This window comes from Diabrotica virgifera, chromosome 8 (assembly GCF_917563875.1).
Source record: "Diabrotica virgifera virgifera chromosome 8, PGI_DIABVI_V3a".
Classification (NCBI taxonomy): Eukaryota; Metazoa; Arthropoda; class Insecta; order Coleoptera; family Chrysomelidae; genus Diabrotica; species Diabrotica virgifera.
Genome location: NC_065450.1, coordinates 198,727,235 through 198,754,357, shown reverse-complemented (window position 1 = coordinate 198,754,357; position 27,123 = coordinate 198,727,235). Strand labels below are relative to the sequence as shown.

Below are 27,123 nucleotides of genomic sequence, written 5' to 3'. Positions count from 1 at the left end.
AAAGTCGCAGTGTGTATTATTTTTTTTTGTGACCCGGCACAACATTTGTCCCCCACGCAGTGTTCCGCCCCTGGAGATTTTACTTAGTAATGTCATGATCTACTTATTCCCAAATTTTAGTGCACTATCTCGATCACGAACGGCAGAAAAAACCCCATATATTTTTATACTCACCCCTGCCTACCACCCCTTTGTACCCCAAGCAGCGTTCCGCCCCTGAAGATTTTACTTAGTTACGTCATAACCTACTTACTCCCAAATTTTGGTGCACTATCTCCATCATGAGCGCCACAAAAAAAAATAATAAAAACCTCGAATTTACCCCTTATAACTACCCTCATCCGCCACTCTGGTTTCCGCCTCTGGGGATATTACTTAGTTATGTCATGGTCTACTAATTCCCAAATCTTGGTGCACTATCTCAATCACGAACGTCACAAAAAACCCCTTACATTTTTTTATATTCACCCCTGCCCCACCTCTTTGTTGGCCACGCAGCGTTCCACTCCTGGAGATTTTACTTAGTTACGTCATGACCTACTTATTCCCAAATTTTGGCGCGCTATCTCGATCATGAGCGCCACAAAAAAAAAATAATAAAAAACGGAAATTTGGCCCTTATAACTACCTTCCTTCCCGACTCTGGTTTCCGGCTCTGGGGATTTTAATTATCTATGTCATGATCTACTTATACCCAAATTTTGGTGCACTATCTCAATCACGAACGTCGCAAAAAACCCCTTATATTTTTTATATTCACCCCTACCCCCACCCCTTTGTCGGCCACGCAGCGGTGAGCCCCTATAGATTTTACTTAGGTACGTCATGGTCATGACCTACTTATTCCCAAATTTTGGTGCACTATCTCGATCATGAGCGTCATAAAAAAAATAATAAAATCCGCGACTTTGACCCCTTATAACTACCCTCGGCCCCAACTCTGGTTTCCGGCCGTTGGTGAAAGTCATGTACACAACTAATTCAACATATCCCCCTATAGTTTTTCCATATTACTTATCACGCACAAAATCCGCTCCCAGCTCTTAGACTATAACCTAGTATTGACCTAAGAAGTTCCTATCGATAAGAATTACTTAATAAGGCAATTGTTTAGGTATCGTTGGTGAAATCGGGCATTAGAGCAATAGTGGCATAACCCACAAATTGAGCGTTTTTATATTAATACATCAATAAATCCAGAAACATTGGATCTATTGATCAACAGTGGTCTACACAACCTAGCTTCATATTTGGCTAGATGGCACTATATAATTTATTGTTGGCTTGATAAATATACTGGAAATACGAATGCAACAGTGGCCTAACCCTCAATTGTGTGGCTCAGGCAAATGTTTATTTTACAGTTAGTAAACATATATCAACAAGTGTTCATCGTATCAGAATAATACGCATAATTCATAAGAATGACTAGTTTTAATTTTTAATTTTATAAAGTAATATTTAATAATAATAATTTAATTTGTCATATCAATTTCCTATTTAGTAGCCAATTTTGTGGCTTATTACGAACTAAAATAGTAAATTACATAGTAATACAAAGTATTAATTTGTATTAATGTATTAACTAAAATAAATAATTCTTCTGCCTCTTATTCAACTTGTAAAGGTTGTTTCTGTCGGTAGCCTACTGTGTAGACGATACTACTTGTAAATAGGTGAGGACCCAAAGATACCAAAATGTAGGTATATTGCTAAGTAATAATAAAAACTTTTACTACCTAATAGTACATATTTTGAGAAATACTCAATAAACTTAATGCAAATTATTTAGTTTCTTTGATTATGTGAATACTAACACCTTAAACTTTTCCCAGGGTACTTATACCTATGCAAATATAAACCCATATTTTCAATAAATAAAATGAAAAGGTAGATTTATATAATTAGTTAAGTCTTGATTATCAACAACAAAGTATCTGGAACGAGATCGATTTATTGTATTTCATTATTTTGTGCAAATACTATAGTAGCACGTAGCACCTTTTTGTGTTTATTATTATAAATATTTAATAAAAGTGCTCTAACCTTAAGGTGATACAGTAGCGATCAACAGGTAGCCAAAACGCGTTCCAAGATTGCAGCTGTAATTTTGAATATTTTTTCGAGATATTTGGCACACGTATTCGTAATATAATAAAGAATGGCGGTACAAAGCCCAATTTGAAAAATATATTAATATGTGGAAATTACTTTGTAATTAAATACAATATTAAAAAAACGAGCCTGTACCGCCATTAAGAAGAACAAAAAAATACACTTTCTTCAAATAAACTTTTTTATCCGATGCCTAAATTTTGTGTCATTTTGGAACTAATAATGAAATAAAAAATTTTAGTAGTTCCAAAATGACACAAAATCTAGACATCGGATAAAAAAGTTTATTTGAAGAAAGTGTATTTTTTTGTTCTTCTTAATGGCGGTACAGGCTTGTTTTTTTAATATTGTATTTAATTACAGAGTAATTTCCACATATTAATATATTTTTCAAATTGGGCTCTCTACCACCATTCTTTATTATATTACGAATACGTGTGCCAAATATCCTGAAAGAATATTCAAAATTACAGCCGCAATCTTGGAACGCGTTCTCGCTACCTGTTGATCGCTACTGTTTTCTCTTAATGCAAAATGGATTACGAATTTTCTTTTAATGAAGGTATAATCTGTCCGGTATAACTTTTTCCATGCGGTACGATTCATTTTCAATCAAATTAATTCAAAACAAAGTGAAACGTACGCCGATGTGTGTAGTATATAGTATACAGTATACAAAATGTATATATGTTACAGTTCAAGTTGATTATCCAGAGTTGGAGTCAACTCTAACGGCTGGTTTCAGTAAAAGTTGATTATAAATATAAAATGAAGATTTATATTCAACATTTACTAGTAAAAGTAGACTCCAACTAGGAAACTCTTCCCAATGCCATTTAGTAAAAGTTGATTCTGATTCACACAAACAACCGATTCTAGAAATTAAATGTTACTGAATATGTTCAAATTAGTCTAGGCTGTATCGTCGCCCCCGTTAGGTAAATTACTCCGATTCGAATTTGTTGCACAAACTTACTCAAAAAGAGGTCCTTATAACAAATCTACTGGGTGCCAGGCAGTACCTTGATCCATAAATTGTTTTTTAAACAATTTTTTTAGACAAATTCACAAAAATAATTTTTTCACTTCGAACAATTTTTTTTAGATCATTTGGGTTATTCTGAGCAAAAAAAGGTATTTTGTGATTTTTCTCTAAAATTGATTGTTGTCGAGTTATACGCGATTTAAAATTTGAAAAATGCGAAAATAGCCATTTTCAAGACGTAATAACTCGGTTAAAATCCATTATTACGAAAGTCAGAAAGTGGCCAAATCAAAGTTTATAGCCCCCTCTACAAGATCCAGCAGACATTTTTGTCACTATTTTATTACTAAGCTTTATCTTTAATTATTAACAATGAGCGCTAAGTGCGTATTAGGCGGCCGTCAATGGTGAGTGCTAAAGAGATGCACCATTCCAGCCAACCAATGGTGAATCTCACTCGCACTCACATTGACGGCGCCTCAATACACGGTTAACGCCCATTGTTGATAATTAAAAATAATATCTTATTAATGAAATAATGACAAAAATTTCTTCAGGATCTTATAGAGGTAGCTTTAATCTTTGATTTTTTTAGTTTCTGACTTTCATAATATATAATATCGTATGGCATTTTTGCCTTTCGGACAGTTCCGGCGCCAATTACATCTTTAACCCTGTTTCAAGTAACTAGTGTCGATGTACACTAGCCCAGGGGGACCGACTGCTTAACGTGCTCTCCGAGGCACGGTGAGACGGCTCGTGTCATTATTGAAAATGAAAATGGTTTGTCTTTAGCAGGGCTCGAACCCACGTGCACTGGCGTATGAGGCCAGCGATTATGCCGTTACTCCACGGCCGCTCGCTCGACTTTCACAATAATTATCTTTAACCGAGTTATTAAACCTTGAAAATGGTTATTTTGGCGTTTTTCAAATGTCAAGTCGCTAATAACTCGACAACAGTCAATTTTAGAGAAAAAAAGGCCCAACGGATCTAAAAAAAATTTGTACGAAGTGAAAAAACTATGTATTTTTGCGAATTTGTTTAAAATCATTGTTTATCGCCAAACTTCACTAAAATCATTCATTATTGTACTCATTTGTTCTCATTTTCGGCAGTAAAGTAACACTTTGTTGTATTGAAAGAAGAATGTTACTTTACCTGCCGCGATCATTAATCAAATTAACCGAGATTGAATGTAAGTGGTCAATGGCAGCAATCGATTATTTATTTGAGTGAAATTAAAATTTATTTACTTTAATTATTAAAAATATTGTACAAAATTTATCTTATTATTAATAAAATTTATGTCAAAAAGTAAAATTCTGTAGTGTTTCGCAATTATATTCATACAAAATAAATCAAAACTTTACAGATTTAGTAATTAGGTAGGTATACAATATTGATAACTCTCGATTAAACATCAAAACCGGCCATCATGCAAAAGGCATCTGTCATTACGGTCATTACTGTCATACGAATTTTTTATTTCGTCTAAAATTAAAAAAATTTCCTCAAAGTTGTAAGTAAGTGTTAATGTTTTTTATGATTAACGATACAATTTTGTACGCACCACCTCAATACTCTTTATCGAACGCGTCTGTTCCTCTGCTCGTAATATCAGACTCGCTCGATAAAGAGTCACTTTACTGACTGACTTTACTGAAATTGGTTAAACAATTTTTCGACCGCGGTGACACCCTGTGTATTTGTTATAAGGTGAATACATACGGATGTATTTCTTTGAGTAAGTTTGTGCAAAAAATCGAATCAGAATAATTTACCTAACGGGGGCGACGTTACAGACTATACTAATAATAAGTAGTTGAAACGGTCAAAACTAAGAAACGCATACTCATCAAAAATGCACTTGAGATTCTCGTATAATCAACATTTACTGAATCGATCCAGGAAGAGTCAACTCCAACTAGTAAAAGTTGATTTAAATTTTTAAAATCAACTTTTACTGCTCGTTTCAGTTGGAGTTGACTCCAACTAGTTGGAGTCAACTCTAACTGAGAATCAACTTGAACTGTAACATATACACATCGATGTTCGTTTCAATTTTTGTACCGTGGAGGTAAACAGTCGTAACTCCACTTTTTGCCGAAATGGAGTTAATACCACGCTCTTGTTGTCAGATCTTCATAGCATATTGTGGCAAAAAATCGTACATCCAGCGTTATTAGTTGCCTAGATAAGGCGTTTAGAAACAATAGCAACTCCATTAGTCAGTTGAGGTAAACATAACAGTAGTATATCCATAGCAACTCCATAAATACGTGCGTATATTAGATAGTATGCTTTCGTATGCGGTAGTGGTAACCAATCGTAGCTCCATTTGTTATTAAATGGTATTTTGAGGGTGTTAAAACGGGATAATGAAAAACAAGAGTTATTTTTTGTTCCAAACATTGTGATCTGGTTTTTGCATTTTTAAATACAGAATATACTATTTTTGTAATCACTTACGATCTTTATTTTGCATATTACCTGTTTAAAGACATAGAGGTAAAAAGTCGTAACTCCCATTATTATACATCAGGTAAATAATTTCTTAACAATACTAATACCAAGTAATAGATTTGCATTTACATATCATAATATACCAATAATGTTGAATTCGACGTAATGGAAATAATTTTTTTTTATAGTTTATTGACTAGTCTGAATGTTTTGCGCTTTCTTGCAAATGTATACATTGTGGATATACGACTGTTTACCTCCACGGTACAGATTTATGTTTTGACTTAATTTGATTGAAAATGAATCGTACCGTATGGAAAAAGTTATAGCGGACGGACTATAGGTTTAATTATCCCATAACATACATTTTAAGTAACTAAAAAAATTAAGAATTCAGTATTTATTGGTAAAAAACTTGGCCTATCCAACAATTTTAAATAAAGCAGCAGTGGCCTAACCCACATTTTTTCTTTAAATTATTATCAAAATTTTGATCACTATGCATCATTCGAAAAATAATAATAAACTAAATTAAAAAATATCTCAATATAAATTTTAAGTACCATAGTGTTAGAATACTATTAAATCAAATTTGAATACGCGTATGTGCGTGTTGCTGTTATTTGCTCTCCCACATGCAGCGACAAGTTTAGACTTGCAAAAAGTACTCGGAAAATGTACTCGTATAATAAAAGCGGGTACCGGGTATTTTACCCATATGCTACCGAGTACTTTATTGAAAATGTACTCGGGTACCGGGTACTGAGCAAGGGCGGATCCAGGGAAGGGGCCAAGGGGGCCATGGCCCCCTCCGAGATTTAAAAAAAAATAAATTTAAATATTCCTCGACACCTAATGGTAAAAAAGGCAACCGATTATGTATGTATGTAAATTTAAATATTTGCAGTTAAAACGTTTTTAGTTTTACACATAATATATACACATATATATTTATACATATATATTTATAAAACAGAGGATAAATATGTCTTCTGGACTAGAATTGAACAAAAGCAGTAACGGAAGCTTCAAGAATGACATAGGATGTTTTGTAAATCAAAATGTTGATAATTTTACAGAGTGCCGATTTTTAGAACGACCTTGGCAGCCATTAAAATAGTATCAATTTCCCATTGACATATTAAGCGTAGACTCGGCATACCCACCAAAAAAGCGTAACGCGGAAACAGCATGGAAACAGTCGATCGGTGGTCTATCTATCTCTTTTAACCAAACGAGCCTGCGCATGTGACTGACAAAGATGGCTTGACCACTCAATCCTATGTCGACGTTACACCTCGATGCATTGAGTGGCATATCCCTAGCCAAGTCCATCCTTTTACATGTCTCTGCAATTTCCACATTCTGTACACATACAGAATAAAAAAGAAAAGAAGCGTTACTTGGGTCACCAGCACTGAGAACAAAGAAGTTGGTTGGTACTTTCGCACAATCAAAAGAGATTGGAAAATATGGTCACAATAAAGGGATGACAGCCCAAAGCCTTGTCACTAAACCTTTATCATCTTTTGGCAAACTCATGGGCAAAGCAGGAGGCATACAAACCCACGAAAAAACATCATACCACAAGGAATTCGATCAGGTTGGGCTGGATTTTCTACAAAGTTATCGCAACCCGCAAAATTCATTAACCAGATAGACTCTCAGATGTCTAAAGAGATACAAGAAAATTGAGAAAGACTACGACCAATAGTAGAGCCTATAGAGTTCTTAGGTCGACAAAATATTCCTCTAAGAGGTCATCGTGATAATGGCCTTCTGCTTCTGGACGAAGGTGTTGGACCTAGCAACGAGGGGAATTGTTAAGGTTTAAAATCGTATCAGGAGATCAGACTCTTAACCAACACCTATCCACAGCATCTTCCTGAGCAACATACAATTAGTAGCACCATTCAAAATAAATTGATAACATGTTGTGAAGAAATAATTGAACAAATAATGAATCAGGTTCAAAGTGCAAATTATTACTCTGTCATATTTGCCGAAACAACTGACGTATCCCACATGGAACAGCTTTCTCTAAATTTGAGATACATACACAATATCAACATTCGTGAAGACTTTGTCAAGTTCATTGACGCTTATGAGAACATACAAATTATTAGTGAAAATCAAGAAAGAGGGGGAAAAGAAGGCCTCACGGGAGAAGCATTGGAAAAATTAGTATTAAACTTATTGAAAGAATTGCACTTGGATCCCAAGATATGAGTAGGAATCGGTACTGACTTTAAGAATACTTTATTAATGGTACATTTTGAATGTCTTTATGGCCCTCAAAAGTGTGTGAAAAGTGTCTTAAAGCTCGCCATTGCAACAATAATTTTTTAAAATTACCACCAGACCCCCTTGTACTTCTCCCAAAAAAAAAAGGTCATGGCCCCTCCCGAAAATCGGTCCTGGATCCGCCCTTGGTACTGAGTACCCAAAATGTACTCAGAGTACAAAATTCGGGTACTTGTACCCGGGTATTGCCCAGCTCTGGGGGTAGGGTTTGTGAACCGTCGAAATCGCTCAGCTCGCCAAGACGAAGGGGTTCGGAAGGTTTCGAAATATGGTTTCGTCTTTTATACTGTCAAAAACGGTATAAAAACAGATTTTACTTGATATATTGGCGTACTCTAGACGATAAAATTATATTATCGTCACAATGTGTCTTTTATAACATAACACTAACACTGTTGTCCTTTGTATATTTTTACAATGTTGGCAATGATGTCAAAGGTGGAGTTATATATCTATTGGTAAATTAAACATAATTTTAATTAATTTTTTATGTTCATTTTACAAAATAGGTAAGGTGAATGAAACATAGTGCTGTTGTAATAAAGTTTAATCAATACGGATATATGTATGTACTTATTCATTAACGTTTATTACAAAATTTATAAAACATCGATTATCCTTAATTTGTAACAATTTAAGATACATACATTGAATATTTGCAGCTCTGATTAGCATATTATACTAGCACAATAATAATGTTAATAGCACATTTATATTACTATTTTCGTAGCTTGATCTCGCCGGAAATAGCATAAATGCAGTTATATGAATGCGTTTAGATATGTTTAATGCAAATGCAAATCCGTAATAAAATCGTGTAATCGAAATCGTGTAATAAACCTTCGCTTGAAGTTTCCTTATCAATTTAGAGTTTATTTCGATCAATCGAAAAATGTGTTCTACTCTATAAAATTCAAAAAATATTTAGCTATTGTAAAGAGGTCAAAAAATATAACGTAGTGCGAGATGAAAAATATTTTAGGAATTTTTACAATGATTGTTGAGAATGATCTAATTAGTTTACCTTTATGCAGGACCAAATAATAATAATAATCGAGTAGATAGAAAAGAAAATAATAAGCATTAATAAAAAAGTAATAAAAATAAAGCAGAAGAAAGCATGCTGAACACTTCAAGACACTCACAACATGATCCAGAAAACAACACAACTCAACAATGCCTGGACACATTAAAACAAAATACTTACAGTTTATTCAGGCCGTCTGGAGATACAAAGTTAGTAACAGCCGAAAATGCTACAATGCAGTTTTTGAGCATGCAGAGAAGGCATTTTAGAGGAAACTTGGTGAAAACAATATCGAACAATATCTTGGCGAAATTGAAGATATACCAATTAACCGGGAGCTTTTCCAGGGAGATTGGTTGAGTCCACTTTGGTTCTGCCTAGCGACGAACCCACTACTTATATCAGTTAATTCCACTGACTCAGGTTTTAGCATAAATAATAACAATACTGTTGTGACGAAGCTTAAGCATTTGTTGTACCTAGATGATTTTAAATTAATGGCTTTCACTCGAAACCATGTGTACTAAATATAGTCAGAGGAAATGTTCAGCCGGAGGTTTCTATTAAAGGAATAATGCAGAAAACACATAAAATCGCCGATATAACTTAATTAACTTATGAAAAATGACAAAGTGTCAAAATTTCATAAATGTCCATACTTTGTACCATACCCTGTTTTTTACAATAAACTGTAATTTGTGGTCTCAAAGAAGAATGTTTGTTCTACAATAAACAATTCTTCAAATTTCATATTAATTTTTGTTACAAATGGTTTTCTTTCCTTTCTATATTAAAAACAGTCCGTTTCTTTTTAAAGGACCCGGCAGAAATCTTATGGGAAATGGCTCTCTGTCAAATGCTCTGAAACTTTGGGTTCTGGTAGTCGTTGTGTAGAACAAACGACTCAATGGGCACGTCGCTCCAAAAAATCATGGTTTTAAGATATAAGCCTCTGAAGTTATAGGTACAGTAAGGACGTTTGAGTTGGAATAAATTCGTTGTCTCGAAAATGGACGGCTATAGAGATAAACTATGAATCAGGTCGATTTTTATTTTTAAATTATAATTTTTTGGCATATATCTCATACTAGTGACGTCATCCATCTGGGAGTGATGATGCAATCGATGATTTTTGAAGTTATACTTCTTTACGATCGAGAGTGATATTTTATAATGCCGGGCGCATGCGCACACAGGCAGTATGTAATTCGTTGCCAATCTTTCAAGATATGTATGTATCAGCGCTGTCAGCGCAAATAAGTCATTAAAAGGATATATTAGTCATTTTTCATTCTGGTGGGATATGTTATATGCCATTAGAGTGAAAACTTAGTCTTTTGGATATATTAGTGTTTTTAGTAAATGTATTATTTATTATAATTTTTGTGTCTTTGGATTTGTATTCCTCGGGAATAAGATATTTTATAATAATAGTAAGTATATTTAAAGTATTTTTGTATACTTCACTATTAAAATTGTCAGTATGTATGAGAAATCTTGTAACCTGTCAAAGCAAAGGGGATATAGCTCAGTGGTCGAGCGTGTGACCGGAGATCGAGAGGTCCTGGGTTCAAATCCCGGACGATTCATATTCTTTTTTTTTAATTTTTGGTATCATTTTAATAAAAAGTTTTTAAAAGTGGTAGGTAAGAAAGTTAGTTTAATATTTAAATAAAATACAAATAACCTGTTAAGTATATTTATTGCTTTGCAATTATATAATAGAAGTATAACTTCTTACGAGCGTACAAAGTACACACATATTCTTTTTTTAATAAGAATAGGGGTCGTGTGATAGCTCATTTGAAAGGCTATTCAATTCTCTATTCAATAATATAAACATTGACATAATTATTTATACACGGTGCATAATTTTTTTTAATTAAATTAATTGAGATAAAAAGAAGAATGTATATAATTTATTTAGTTCGAAATACATTTTACTGCTGTCCGAAAACAGGAAAAAATGTTTAATTTGATAAATAAATATTGTTTTTCGCTTAAATTCAATATTAAAGCTGCCACCCATCTGTATCTTAACATTCTTGAGTTGGGATTGATTTCATGTAATCGAATGAACTATCTTTTAGTAAAGTCGTCCCAGGAAAGCAACTCATAAATATTGGCGTTATCATTTTTAAGTCTTCTACTTTAAAATGTATAATATACGTCTGAATTGCCAATATAAATGAGTAAGATTAAATAAATTATTAGAAGAATTTTTTACTTCAACAACATTTTGTTTATTTTAGTAGTATTTTGTATTTTGACAACGAAACCCGATTTGGGCTTCGAAACGTTAATAAAATCATTTTTTTGGTAAAATTGTGACTTATTCCCATTAAAAATAGTTGATTGTCTCTTAGCAGCTTGAACATTTAATTTAAGCGAAAAGCAATGTTTATTTTTCAAATCAACGTTTTTCTGGTTTCTGACAGCAGTAAAATGTATTTCGAATTAAATAATAAATTACATACATTCTTCTTTCTGTCTCAATTAATTTAATTCAAAAAAATTTTTGGGCACCCCGTATAAATAATTATGTTAATGTTTACATTAGCGAATAGAGAATTGAATAACCTTTCAAATGAGCTATCCCACGACCCCTATTCTTATTTAAAAAAAATCATCGATTGCGTCATCACGCCCAGATGGATGACGTCACTAGTATGATATATATGCCAAAATATTATAATTTAAATATAAAAACCGACCTAATTCGTAATTTATCTCTAGAGTCGCCCATTCTCGAGAAAATGAATTTATTCCAACTCAAACGTCTTCATTGTACCTATGATTTCAGAAGCTTATATCTTAAAACCATGATTTTTTGGAGCTTCATGCCCATTGAGTCTTTTGTTTTACACATCAATAGAGAGCGGAATATATGCAAAGTGAATATAGATGCATATATTGCATATTTTCAGACAACAAACACAACATTGCATATTTAAGCTAAACACGATTTATTTTGCATATTTTAAAAATAAATTATATAAAAGTTTAAAATTTTCCTCTCTTAGTTGGAATTTTATAACTTCGATATGAACGAGCTCGTTATTTATCTATCTATCGCTCATCTGGACTTTCCCATTACTACCTGAATTTAACAATTATGGGTGTTCCCAGAAAAATATTATTTTATTATCGTAGCAAGTCGTAGGTACCTACCTGCTTTTAAGGGTCTAATAATTATTTTGTCAGTTTCCGGCCAACATTTGTTTAAAGTAAACGTTGTATCGTATTTAGTGTTTTTGAAGTGATTGGTATACAGGGTGTCCCGGAAAATAGTGCGTTCCTTAAAGGTATAGGTAGAAGGCACCATGTAGAACAAAAAACTCTTATAACATTTTTTTCTAAATTCAACCGTTTGACCAAAAAACTATAAAACATTTTGGAACGCAAATTCAAATCTGGCAACTCTGTGAAGTACAAAAATCTAAACGTAAATAGTCCCATGTTTAGTAAACAGATAATTTGGAAGAATCCTGTTTAGTGTCAACGCCGAAAATGTTTTTGAATCGTGTGTTCATGAGTAATATTATGATATTATGTTGTTTATTTATGGCAGATCAATAAATGGAGAGGCATAATACCTACTAAAATTCTTTCAAAATGTTTTGCTGGAATTTCTCGTCGTATGAGTGCATGTTACTCTATGAATTCATGTGTTCGCAAAAGTGGTGGTTCATTTAAAACATGTGTTTTCATCTTAAAATATGTAGTATAATTCGTTTAAAATTATGCCATATTTCAACTACATTTTAAAAAAGTTATAGTAAACAAAAATAGTAAGTATTAGGTTGGATTATTTTAAATGCTGTAGGAAACAAACGAGTTCTTATTCACCAGTGCGTAACATGTTGCCAGATTATTTAATTTTCTGAAGATTAAAATTCAGGTATATGGAAACCAATGTAATCTTTTTTTTGGAAACCGTTAACTTTAGAAAAAAATGGTATAGGACTTTTTTGTTCTAAATTGTGTATTCTATCCATACCTTAAAGGAACGCACTATTTTCCGGGACACCCTGTATATTAAATTTAAATACGTCTACCATTCAAAAAAGTGCTTGGATAAAGTGTTTTCCCGAGTTAAAGCTAAGTGGAGACAAAGTATTTTGCAAGGCCTGTTCCAAAATAGTAAGTTATATTCATTTTCACATTTCATTTTTTAAATGAGGAACTGACAATAAAAAGCATCATGTCCCACAAAAGAAATTTTTCTGGAAAGAGTGTTTTTATTCGACAAATTCGCCTTTACTTCTATAAAGACGGACATAGAGAGAAGCATCAAAATACAAAAATCCATCAAATTGTAGACAATTCCGCTTTTGTTCTTCAGCTTAAGTAAGGTACTTTGTTCTTTAAGTAACATACAAATGGCTAAAGAACTTATGTTCATAAAAGTTAATTTTAGTTTTTTACCAGATCTAATAAAGTCATTAGAACAAAGGAATTTACAATTAAGTGATTCGGTTAATCTTGTTAACACTTTTTCTGCTCATTGTCAAAAAATTCCCGGAAATACAGGGATTACAATTAGAAATAAATTAAAAAATGTTTTAGAAAAAAATGAGGGCTTCGATTGTTTGAGGAACGTTGTACGTATTTTTGAAGGCAACTTTTCTGAAGATCTTACGACTTAATATATTGTTTTATTTTTGAGTATTTTTAATATGCATTTGCATATTTAGACAAATTTAGAAAAAATACCTGCATATTTGTAGTAAAAGTAATGCATATAATATATGCGCATATTTTGGTAATGTTGTGTTGCATATATTCCGCTCTCTGCACATCAAGGACTACCAGAATCCAAAGTTTCAGAGCATTTGACAGAGAACCATTTCCCATAAGGTTTCTGCGGGGTCCTTTTAACTTTAATTTTACAAATTGTTTTTTCTGTTTTTTTCTTTACTGTTTTATTGAATTTACTGTTTTTCTAGTGTCTTAGCATTTCCTAATTGTTCCATAACCGCAACAAACTCAACAGACTACTTAAATATAGAATACGAACCGAGAAAAAAAAACAGAGAGAGCATTACCTCGATACACTGCAATATCCGCGTCCGCTATTTTAAATTTAGAAAAAAGCCAAAATTTACGGCAAGGTAGATAATTAAAAGTGATAATATAAATATTTTTCTAAAGCAACTTCGATTCTTGAGCGATTTGTTTTAACCTTGGACTAATTTCCGAGCATAATTCATTGTTTTGGTATATTTTTAGAGTTCGGCCACCCGATCCCGTTTCCTTTCCTACCTATTCTAATAATTTATATCCTCCGCAACTGAGAATAAAGTTTTCACTTAAATTTATTGGCGTATATTTAAATTAGTGGTATGGTTTGTTAATAGCACATTATAGTTATTAAGGTACCAAGTGTATTATAAGGATAATAACGCTTGAGGTCAATGGTGTATATACCGAGGGCCTATGGCCCGAGGTATATACGTTGACCGAAAGCGTTATTATCTATAATACCCATGGTGCCTTCAACGTTAAATCTCCGACCAAATTCTTCTTTATATGCAAAAAATTTGAATGAATTTTGAATTAATTAGTTTTCAAATAAGTACATTTAGCAGCAATAGTCGTAACGTAATTGTGGTAACCATAGTTTTACCTACTTAGGTTTTTATTTATCAACTTGACAGTCTTTAACTAGTTATTTAAATTTAATGCCCAAGGGCATATATCATATTTAACTGATTTCGAAATCATGTCATTACTTGTCAAATAATATACCAGTCGGACATTAATGCATTTAACAGCAGGCACCAGGTGTTTAGGGGGTCGGTTTTGATCAGTGGCGGCTCGTAATTTTTACAATAGGGGAGGCTATACCTAACTGTAAAATATCTAGACAAATTTGCACTAGCAAAAAAATCCGCCAAAAAAATCTAATTTAAGGCCCCATTTTTTTGACCATTTTTTATTTACATTTTATAATATCATCATAATTCACAATTTCATAATATCATATCATTTTAAAAATAATTAGTCGAATATTGTAAAAGTGTATTACCAAAGTTTGTGTCGTTTATTTGTTAACAATTCTATCTCTGTAAGTAGATATGCATATCAAAATAAATACAGATTTGCAGTTTTGCAGTCCATTCAGGTTGAAGGTTCACATTTTTTAAGATACTCAACTAAATTTTTTTATTCAAAAAGCGGCCTACTGCGAATCCAAAAACTCGGTAAATTACCGATATTTTGCTTTGCATTACAGATATCGGAAAAAGTTATTTGAACAAGTTGTTCCAAATATTATTCTAATCCCACATACCAAATTTCATCACAAAGTTCGCACTTTTAGTTTTTTCACTATTTGTAGTCAGGATCCTAAAATCGCAGAGGAGGCTGCTGGCCGATTAGCCGCCCTTGCTCAATCTCCGGGCAGCGTGTGCGTTAAGCGATAATGCAGCTCTAAGGAGACCGCGTCTCCTTAAACTACCATGCTTAAACGCTGCTGGGCTGAGCGGAGCATTAGCGAGTGAGATTTTCCGGCCAGCAGCCTCCTCTGCGATTTTAGGATCCTGACTACAAATAATGAAAAAACTAAAAGTGCGAATTTTATGATGAAATTTGGTATGTAGGGTTAGAATATTATTTGGAATAACTTGTTCAAATAACTTTTTCCGATATCTCTAACGCGAAGCAAAATAGCAAAGTAGGTAAACAAAACAGTGTAGCACATGTAAAAAATGTATGGGGAGGTTAAGCCTTGCCTCCTCTGACCAGCCGCCACTGGTTTTGATGGCCTATTCGTGTTTAGAGACACAAAAAACCCCCCGAGCAATCTGTTTGCATCAATTTAGTGCCGAAAACTTTCAAAACTCAAGAAGATGACGTGCCTTAGTAGTGACTCTGGTCACCCGGTTCTCCGGAGATAAGTAGTTCTGATAGCGTATTCGTGTTCAGAAACCCCAAAAATCACTGAGTCATAATTACATTTTCGTCAATTTATTAGTGCGAAAACCCCTCAAAACTCCAGATGACGGCTTTAGCAGTGACCTTGGGTACCAGGTACACCGGGGGTCGACTTAAGTCGGCCGCTCACGGTACTGTGACGTCTTTCAATTTTGTCGAATTGGACTAATTGACAAAAATTTTGATCGTGTATGACCGTGCATCCAACGAAATCGTATAATTTGACCGCAGACAAACTGGCCTGTCTGCTGCAGTAGGTACTGCAGAAATTGATATCATCGACGATCTTGTCTAACGACACCACAGTATCGTTAGTGGCCGGCTTTAGAACTAGAAATACAGAATATCTACTATGATTCAGCACCAGTTGTTTTAACATTTTTTTGTGGTGGTTTTATTCAAATTTAAAATGAACAAAGACTTTGATTAGTACTTAGTACCATAGATTTTTGTACCGATTATTTTTTCCAGGCAATCCTATTCTACACACCCAGGTGGCTCTGGAAATCGTGGGAGGGCGGCAAAATTCACGCCTTGATGATGGATCTGGACGTGGCAGTTTGCACGGAAATCGAAAAGAAGCAGAAGAAGAAGCTGATGATCGACTACCTCTGGGAAAATCTGAGGTACCACAATTGGTGGGCCTATAAGTATTATTTTTGCGAGATTTTAGCCTTAATAAATGTCATTGGTAAGTAAACCTAAATAAATAAAAGTAGCTGTTGGTGTAATTCATAGGCGTGGCCAGTTCTTTTAGTCTAGATTCCAATGCTGAAAATCGCGCCCTATCCCTCCTCAAATACTTTGTTTTTAATTTCCAACAATGATATTTTTAATGGTACGATTTTTTAAAATTAGTTAACTAATCTTTATCTACAGAGTGAGTCTGTAATATGGAATAAATTCAATATCTCAACTACTAATCGTTTTTTGAAAAATGCTCAGACCCGTCAATTAGTATTTCAAATTGTCTTTTTTGACATACAATAATAATTTATACAGGGTGTCCCAATTTAGAGATATGACGTCATCGTTGATTTTCTTAAATGGCAACACTTTCATTTTGATAGCTATTTTGACAGGGTGAGTAAAGGTTATACATAACTGCAAAATATCAAATTTTTATTCCCTACCATTTACAAGATAATAAAAAATAACAAAGTTATGAAAAACAAGTAATCAAAAAATAATAATTGATTTTAATTATTTCAATTAAGCAAATGCTCATAATGTTGCCCTTAATTATTGTCAAATAGTCAATGGGCAACATTATGAGCATTTGCTTAAGTGAAATAATTAAATTCAATTATTTGATTACTTGTTTTTCATAACTTTGTTATTTTTTATTATCTTGTAAATGGTAGGGAATAAAAATTTGAAATTTTGCAGTTATGTATAACTTTACACACCCTATCGAAATAGCTATCAAAACGACAGTGTTGCCATTTAATAAAATCAACGATGACGTCATATCTCTAAATTGGGACACCCGGTATACATTATTATTGTATGTCAAAAAGGACAATTTGAAATACTAATCGACGGGTCTGACATTTTTCAAAAAAACAATTAGTGAATATTTTCATAACTTAAAAATAAAAATCGACCTGTTTCGGGATTTTTCCTTAAAGTCGCCGGTTTACGAAATAACGAATTTATTCCTTTCATATACACCATACTGTATACACATGCAACGGTGTGAAATAGTGTCGCGCACGCTTGATTAGCAATTAAAAAACAAAGGAGTTTTGAATATTATATTGCAAAAAACTCTTGGGATTTCATCAATCGATGTTTAAAGATTATCTACCTACCTTGGCAACATTCAAATTTTCAGTTTTTCACATAGTTTTTGAGGGTTAAAAATGGCCGATTTCGCTATTTTTCAAGATTTAATCGCTTATATTATGTCAAAAACTATCAACTTTAGAGAAAAGTCACTAAAGACCTTTTCTGTCTGGAATGATCCAGAAAACCTAAAAAAAGTTTGTTCCATGCAAAAATAATAATTTTAGGAAAAAAACCAAAAAAAAAAGTTTAAAAAATTTTTGACCCACTTTTGGTCTTGGCAACATGCAAATTTGTTAAAAGGGGTCCTTTTTGAGTAAGATTGTGTAAAAAATCCGAATCGGAATATTTTTCCTAGCGGATGCGCAGTGGCTATCTGGACTAATGGAGGTTTAGATACAAACCGATCACCGATCCACAAATAAAATGATTAAAAATGATTTTTGGAACTATTATGATCACTTATTGTCGTGGATAAATTTATTTATTTATACTATTTTAGGGCAAATGTTCCTGATGAACCGATTCTTCGACGGTGCCTTCCTAATGTTCGGCTTCGAAGTCCTCTCCTTCATCAACAGCGACCAAGAGGACCGCATCGATCCTATGATCCAAGTCTTCCCGAGAATGACCAAGTGCACTTTCCAGAAGTACGGGGTGTCCGGAGAGCAAGAAAAACACGACGCCCTCTGCATCCTTCCGCTCAACGTCGTCAACGAGAAGATTTACATCTTCCTCTGGTTCTGGTTCATCATTCTCACCATTCTCACGTTCCTGACGGTGATTTATAGGATAATTATCATTTTTTCGCCGCGAATGCGTGTTTATTTGCTCAGGATGCGGTATCGGTTGGTGAGGGGGGATGTTATCGACACTATAGTGCGGAGAAGTAAAATGGGGGACTGGTTTTTGTTCTATATGTTGGGGGAGAACGTGGATTCTTTGATTTTTAGGGACGTGTTACAAGAGTTGGCGCATAAACTAAACCGGCACGATTTCCATCATGGTCCGGGGTTTAAGGGAGAAATCCAGGAGGCGTAGTATATCTGGAAGATATTTTAGAATCACAGTTTTATTTATACAAAAGATCAAAGACTTACAGTTTTTAATTGCAAGAATTTTCATCTATTGTCTGTAGCTATGCATTTTCCACAAGATAAGAGATGGAATTGAATATCATTAAGCAAATATAGTCCAGGGTGGATCTGTTTTGAAATGGACGTTGAGAGGTTACTCTAATTTTTTTGCAGAAATTGCTTGGAATTAACCCATATAATAATAATTGAGTTATCCTCCCACTCAAAAAGGTCCGGAACATTGTTTAAATAATCAAAATGTCAAAAAATGAAGGGAAAATTCGATTTTCTTCTTCGTTTCTTCATTATAACTTTAAAAGTATCCACTTCTGAGAAAAGTTGCACTAAAATAAAAGTTGCGTAATTAAATTTTCTACAATATACGATTAGTTAAAATTTTTTAAAATTGTTGCCCTTGTTGCAAAATAGCAATAGTTGCGAAAAAACACAAGAAAAACAAGTATTCGTATTTTACGTTTTTCGACCATTTCTGCTACACTTAGGACCTTCATATTTCACACAGAAAAACTTTATGATATGATAAAACAATACTGTAAATTTAGTTAAGATCGGTTTAATAGATTTTGCAAAATAAATTTTGCAATCCAGCTTTCGCAAAAAAAATCATTTTTTCAAAATGTTGCAGGACTGGAAATAAAACAGATAGCAAGTTAAATTTTTTTTACAAATAGAATAATACTGTACCTTTCATTTGCAATTTGCAAAATTAAAATCGGTTAACTACCACGGCATAAGCATTTTTTTAAGGAAACATTCGTTCGATTCACACAAGTTGATTTCCACCAAAATGTCTTCCAATCTTTATCTAATATATTATTTTCTTACTCTATATTTTGTTGTATGTTCATATTTCAATTCCACAAAAGTCAAACTAATTTTATTATTGTTTGTGAAAAATTGTTTAAACAATTGCATATGTTTAAAAATAATACATTTTTATTTTCAAAGTTAAAATATATGAAAAAAGAAAGTTTTTGCTAAAAAAGTGTTATTTCAAAGGACAGAGTATGTGTTTTTATTTTGTAATAAACAAATTAATTTATTTTTTTCGAAATGTACTAAAAATTAAAATTTATCAATCATTATCAAAGGTCATTGGAATGCCCAATCAGAGCAAACGTATCCGTTGTCCTGCGCGTAGCACCAAAAATTAATGTTTATTTAAAAAAATCCCTGACGCCGTGGTAGTTAACTAATTTTAATTTTGCAAATTGCAAATGAAAGGTACAGTATTCTTTTATACGCAAAAAAAATCAACTTATTGTCTGCTTTATTTTCAGTGCTGCAACATTTTGAAAAAATGAATTTTTTTTGCGAAAGCTGAATAGCAAAATTTATCAAACTTAATGAAATTTACAGTATTGTTTTATGATATAAAGTTTTTTTTGGGTGAAATATGAAGGTCCTAATTGTAGTTGAAATAAATGGTTGAAAAACGTAAAATGCGAATACCTGTTTTTTCAGGGTTTTTTTCGAAATTATTGCTATTTGGTGACAATTTTAAAATTTTCAGTTAATCGTATAGTGTAGGAAATTTAATTACGCAACTTTTATATTGATGCAACTTTTCTCGAAAGTGAATACTTTTAAAGTTATAATCAAAAAACCAAGAAAAATAGAATTTTTCCTTAATTTTTTGACATTTTGATTATTTAAATAATGTTCCGGACCTTTTTGAGAGGGAGGATAACTCAAATATTATTATTTGAGTAATTTTCAAGCAATTTCTGCAAAAAAATTTGAGTCACCTCTCAACGTCCAAATCTACTAATATTTTTACAGATGCGTCCTGGTCTAATAGCACTAAACGATGGGTACATCGAATAAACAATAATAGTTATTTTTGTATCAAGGGCATTAACTAGATGTTTATACATTAAGGGCGACAAGCTTATAAACTCGAGGGCATCTGGCCCAAAAGTTTATATGTAGCCCGAGAGTATAAACAGCTAATAATGCACGTAGTGCATACAAAACTTTATGTCATACCGGTTCATTGCATCAATTAAAGTTTTAATTTTATTTTATATTAATTAGAAGTAATACTATATCGCAGCAGGTATTTAGTACCGTTGTTATTGTTGTTATTAACGTTAACAAATCTTTTCTATGTGACATTGTCAGAAAAAGTCAGAATGCAAGAGAAATTCAATATTTCTGAAGAAATAGTTAAAAAAGCCAAAAAGCGACTGAGAATCTGTTACCGGAGATATTAAAAGAAACGTACGACTAGGAATCAGAGACATGTAAAGAGGATAGACCATAGAGGATAGGGATATGCCACTCAATGCATCGAGGTGTAACGCCGACATAGGATTGAGTGGTCTAGCCATCTTTGTCAGTCACATGTCAAAAGTCTTTTGGTTAAAAGAGATAGATAGACCACCGATCGACTGTTTACATGCTGTTTCCGCGTTACGCTTTTTTGGTGAGTATGCCGAGTTTAGGCTTAATATGTCAATGCAAAGAATACGCTAAATTTCAACAATGGACGGCAGAAAATAATACTGAATGCGTAAATGAGACCGTACTACTGGCATACTTTGGAGACATATTTATACTTTATGCCCACTCGGGCATAAAGTATAACATTTTGCCCCCGCGGGCATAATGCATACCATTATGTGGTTCGTAACTAAGTAATAAATACATAATATTAAACCGGTATGACATAAATAAAATTTTAAACGAAAAACTGGATAAGTCCTGACACTAGTCTTTCCACCACCAGAGAAAAAACCTGTACCTTTTGCTCGAATACATGCACAGACAAGATATCAACAAAATAAAGCCAAACACATAAACAAAAAAAAATGACACTTTAGAATCAGAACAGACAATAAGTCAAGCAAATATATTAAGAACAACAAGAACCAAAAGAAAAAGCACTTTTCCAGTGGTTTATATACACTTACATAGTGTAGTGACTGCACAAAAACTTACATCGGTCAAACTGGTAGAACCTTCTATAAACGTATAGCTGCGCACAAAAGTGCTTTCAGTAAGAGAAAAACAGATTTTACGTACGCACTACGTACAAGTTTAAAAAATAAAACTGTGATTCTAGAATTAGACTTTTTGAAATATACGTTGTACATATTTCTTTATTGTTGAATTTTCGACCAATCATGACTTTTGTGAAACTTTTCTTCCCAGCAAATCAAAGCCTATGTATATATTGTATTGATTTTCAAAAATATTTATAATATTAAATACTTATTAAGTTTTTCTGTACTGCCAAAGATCGAACAAATGTCTTAAATATTATAGGATATTTTCTATTCAAACTTTAAATTTTTTAACAGCATTTCAAACATACATAAATATAAATAGAATATTGTTATTGGATATTTACTTTAAAAATGTAAATAATTCAAAATTCTGACTGTTTTAGAATAATTCTTTAAGTATTATTTGTTATATTGATATTTTTCTTCTGCTTTAAGTACCGTCTCTCAATCGTAGGTTGGATGTCATTCCAATACTCTCTCCTTCTTCCTATTATATTATCTTCCTCTTCTTATCTTATCTTCCTCCTCTTATCTCTCCCTGTATTATCTTAGCAATTCATATCGCTGTTCCCTCATTATATATGTCCCAGATATTGTAAATTTCTTATTTTTATCATGTTTATTTCGTATTCTTTGCCCATTTCTTGCAATACTTCCGTGCTCCTTTTCTTCTGTGTCGATGCTATTATTCTAAGCATTCTTCAGGAACACCACATTTCAAATGACTGTAGCTTATTTATGTATTTTAGCTTCAATGCCTAGCTTTCAAGTCCATAGCTTAGTATAGAAAACACAGTTTTCACACACACGTAGTTCTAATTGTTGAAAGTCTTGATTGCAGATACATAATTGTTTTCATTTTTACAAAAGAATTTTTTGCTATTTCTACCCTGGCCCTTATTTCTGTTGTTTGATTATAATTTTCTGAAATCCAGGTTCTCAGGCATCTGTATTTTTCAAAACTTTCTATCGCTATATCTTCCAATTGTACGTTTGTTTGTATATTAGTCCAGGGTTCATCTGTTTTGAGATGGACGTTAAGAGGTGACTCATATTTTTTTGCAGAAATTGCTTGGAGTTAACTCATATAATAATAATTGAGTTATCCTCCCACTCAAAAAGGTTCGGAACATTGTTTAAATAATCAAAATGTCAAAAAATGAAGGAAACATTCGATTTTTTTCTTTGTTTTTTGATTATAACCTTAAAAGTATTCACTTCCGAGAAAAGTTGCACTGAGATAAAAGTTGCGTAATTACATTTCTTATAACATAAGATTGGCTAAACATTTTAAAAATTGTCACCCTTGTTGTAAAATAGCAATAATTGCGAAAAAAACATAACAAAACAAGTATTTGCATTTTACGTTTTTCAACCATTCATGCTACACTTAGGACCTTCATATCTTACCCAGAAAAACCTTTTGTGATATAATAAAATAATACTGTAAATTTCATTTAGATCGGTTTAATATATTTTGCAAAATAAATTTTGAAATCCAGCTTTCTCAAAAGAAATTTATTTTTTCAAAATGTTGCAACACCAAAAATAAAGCAGATAGAAAGTTGAAATTTTTTTTCCATATAGAAGAACACTGTATCTTTCATATGCAATTTGCAAAATTAAAATAGGTTAACTACCACGGCGGCGTCAGGAATTTTTTTAAATAAACATTAATTTTTGGTACTACGCGCAGGACAGCGGTGTTCGATTCACCCAAGTTGATTTCCACCAAAATTTCTTCCAATCTTTATCTAATATATTATTTTCTTACTCTATATTTTGTTGTATTTTAATATTTTAATTCCACAAAAATCAAACTAATTTGATTATTGTTTGTGAAATATTGTTTAAACAATTGCATATGTTTAAAAATAATAAACTTTTATTCTCTAAGTTAAAATATATGAACAAAGAAAGTTTTTGCTAAAAAAGTGTTATTTCAAAAGACAGAGTATGTGTTTTTATTTTGCAATAAACAAATTTATTTATTTATATCGAAATGTACTAAAAATTAAGATTTATCAATCATTATCAATGGTCATTGGAATGCCCAATCAGAGCAAACGTATCCACTGTCCTGCGCGTAGCACCAAAAATTAATGTTTATTTAAAAAAATTCCTGACGCCGTGGCAGTTAACCGATTTTAATATTGCAAATTAAAAATGAGAGGGACGGTATTCTTCCATATGTAAAAAAATCAACTTGCTGTCTACTTTATTTTCAGCCCTTTTTGCAACATTTTGAAAAATCTAATTCTTTTTGCGAAAACTGGATTGCAAAATTTATTTTGCAAAATCTATTAAACTGATCTTAATGAAATTTACAGTATTGTTTCATTATATCATAAAGTTTTTCTGGATGAAATATGAAGGTCCTAAGTGTAGCATAAATGGTTGAAAAACGTAAAATGCGAATACTTGTTTTTTATGGCTTTTTCGCAATGATTGCTATTTTGCAACAAGGGTGACAACTTTTAAAATTTTTAGCTAATCCTACATTGTAGGAAATTTAATTACGCAACTTTTATGTTGTTGCAATTTTTCTCGGAAATTAATACTTTTAAAGTTATAATCAAAAAACGAAGAAAACAATTGAATTTTTCCTTAATTTTTTGACATTTTGATTATTTAAACAATGTTCCGGACCTTTTTGAGTGGGAGGATACCTCAAATATTATTATACGAGTTATTTTCAAGCAATTTCTGCAAAAAAATTAGAGTCACCTCTCAACATCCAAATGTACTAATATTTTTACAGATGCACCCTGGTCTATATTGTTTGTTTTTCACAAAAACTTGTTTATAGTCTGTTCGCTAAACTCAGACGCAACTTTCTAGATATTTTAGTCGGTAATTTTGCCAATTTTAGCAAAATTGGCAAAAAATAATTTTTAAATAGTTAATAATCACTAAATATTTAGTAATTTTGCCAATTTTTGCAAAATTGGCAAAAAACAAAAAAAATATCGACTAAAATATCTAGCCAGATGCGTCTGAGTTTAGTAAACCGACGTAGTAGTTAGAGTTGTTTAGCAGAGCTTGCCATAATCACGGTGTCTTTGCATATCCTACGTTGTCAATATTTTTTCCGTTAGTTATTTTTACATATTGATATTACCATAATAAATTTATTATACATATATGTATAATCTTCATTTTTGAATAAGTAGTAATAGACCAGGACGCATATGTAAAAATATTAGTACATTTGGACGTTGAGAGGGACTCCAATTATTTTGTAGAAATTGCTTGGAAATAAATCAATTAATAATATTTGAGTTATCCTCCCTCTCAAAAAGGTCCGGAACATTGTTTAAATAATCAAAATGTCAAAAAATTAAGGAAAAATTCGATTTTTTTCTTCGTTTTTTGATTATAACTTTAAAAGTATTCATTTTCGAGAAAAGTTGTACTGACATAAAAGTTGTGTAATTAAATTTCCTACAATATGGATTTGGTTAAAAGTTTAAAAAATAGTCACCCTTGTCGCAAAACAGCAATAATTGCGAAAAAACCATACAAACACAAGTATTTGCATTTTACGTTTTTCAACCATTTATGCTACATGTAGGACCTTCATATATCACCCAGAAAAACTATATGATACCGTAAAACAATACCGAAAAACTTCATTAAGATCGGTTCAAATAGATTTTGCAAAATAAATTTTGCAATCCAGCTTTCGCAAAGAAAATTCATTTTTTCAAAATGTTACAGGACTGAAAATAAAGCAGATATCAAGTTGAAAATTGTTTGCATATAGAAGTGTACTGTACCTTTCATTTGCAATTTTGCAAAATTAAAATCAATTAACACCACAGCGTCAGGATTTTTTTTAATTAAACATTAATTATTGGTGCTACGCGCTGGACAGCGGATAGTTTGCTCTGATTGGGCATTTCAATGACCTTTGATAATGATTGATACATTTTAATTTTTATTACATTTCGATATAAATAAATAAATTTGTTTATTGCAAAATAAAAACACATACTTTGTCATTTGAAATAACACTTTTATTAGCAAAAACTTTCTTTGTTAATATATTTTAACTTAGAGAATAAAAGTTTATTATTTTGAAACATATGCAATTGTTTAAACAATATTTCACAAACAATAATAAAATTAGTTTGATTTTTGTGGAATTAAAATATTAAAATACAACAAAATATAGAGTAAGAAAATAATATATTAGATAAAGATTGGAAGAAATTTTGGTGGAAATCAACTTGTGTAAATCGAACACCGCTGTCCTGCGCGTAGCACCAAAAATGAATTTTTATTTAAAAAATTTTCTGACGCCGTGGTAATTAATCGATTTTAATTTTGCAAATTTCGAATGAAAGGTACGGTACACTTCTATAAGCAAAAAAAATTTCAACTTGCTATCTGCTTTATTTTCAGTCCTGTAACATTTTGAAAAAATGAATTTTTTTTGCGAAAGCTGGATTGGAAAATTTATTTTGCAAAATCTATTAAACCGATATTAATGAAGTTTACAGTATTATTTTACTGTATCATAAAGTTTTTTTGGATGAAATATGAAGGTCCTAAGTGTAGCATAAATGGTTGAAAAACGTAAAATGCCAATACTTGTTTTTGTATGTCTTTTTCGCAAGTATTGCTATTTTGCAACTAGGATGACTATTTTTTAAATTTTTAACCAATTCTATATTGTAGGAAATTTAATTACGCAACTTTTATGTTAGTACAACTTTTCTCGAAAATGAACACTTTTAAAGTTATAATCCAAAAACGAAGAAAAACATCAATTTTTCCTTCATTTTTTTTACATTTTGATTATTTAAACAATGTTCCGGACCTTTTTGAGAAGGATAACTCAAATATTATTATTTGATTTATTTCCAAGCAATTTCTGCAAAAAAATTTGAGTCACCTCTCAACGTCCATCTTAAAACAGATGCGCCTGGACTATAATAGAAACAATGTTACAAAAGTATTGATCTTGAATTTATTCTATAATATTTAAGATTTTTTTTTAAGTTTCTAGTCAATCCCATAGCTTAAGCCAAACAACAATCTTTAGATAGAACAAGAATTTTTCAAAATGTTTGTATCTCTAGCTTTTTTGTTATTTATTATTGTACATTCCTAGTTATTAAACAAAATCTACGTCTTCTGTAAGCCACGCTGTGTGAGATGACAATATTAGTATAACTGTACTCTAAGAATTTGTTACCGATTTATACACCTAGTTGAAAAATTTTGTATTTCGAATGTAATAAAGAAAATCCTACTTATTTGTATACCGATGTTTTTATTTATAGGTTTGTACGAATTATTAAACCTATAGATTAAAAACCTATCTACATTACCAAATACCTCAGGAACAAGCGGGGTTTGTAAAGGGTAAAGGTACAAGGGAAC

The 27,123-nt window shown here is 32.0% G+C and overlaps 1 protein-coding gene across 2 annotated transcripts in view; it reads left to right on the top strand.

Moving 5' to 3' along the window:
* The window catches only part of LOC114329113 (innexin shaking-B), a 169,923-nt gene extending 142,921 nt beyond the window's left edge, over nt 1-27,002 (top strand). For both annotated transcript variants that reach the window (XM_028278130.2, XM_028278131.2), the window contains 2 exons: nt 16,308-16,527; nt 18,127-27,002. In XM_028278130.2, coding sequence (XP_028133931.1) covers nt 16,308-16,527; nt 18,127-18,665 — 759 coding nt within the window. In that variant the 3' untranslated portion in view covers nt 18,666-27,002. The remainder of the gene's footprint in view (nt 1-16,307; nt 16,528-18,126) is intronic.
* The last annotated feature ends 121 nt before the right edge of the window (nt 27,003-27,123 follow it).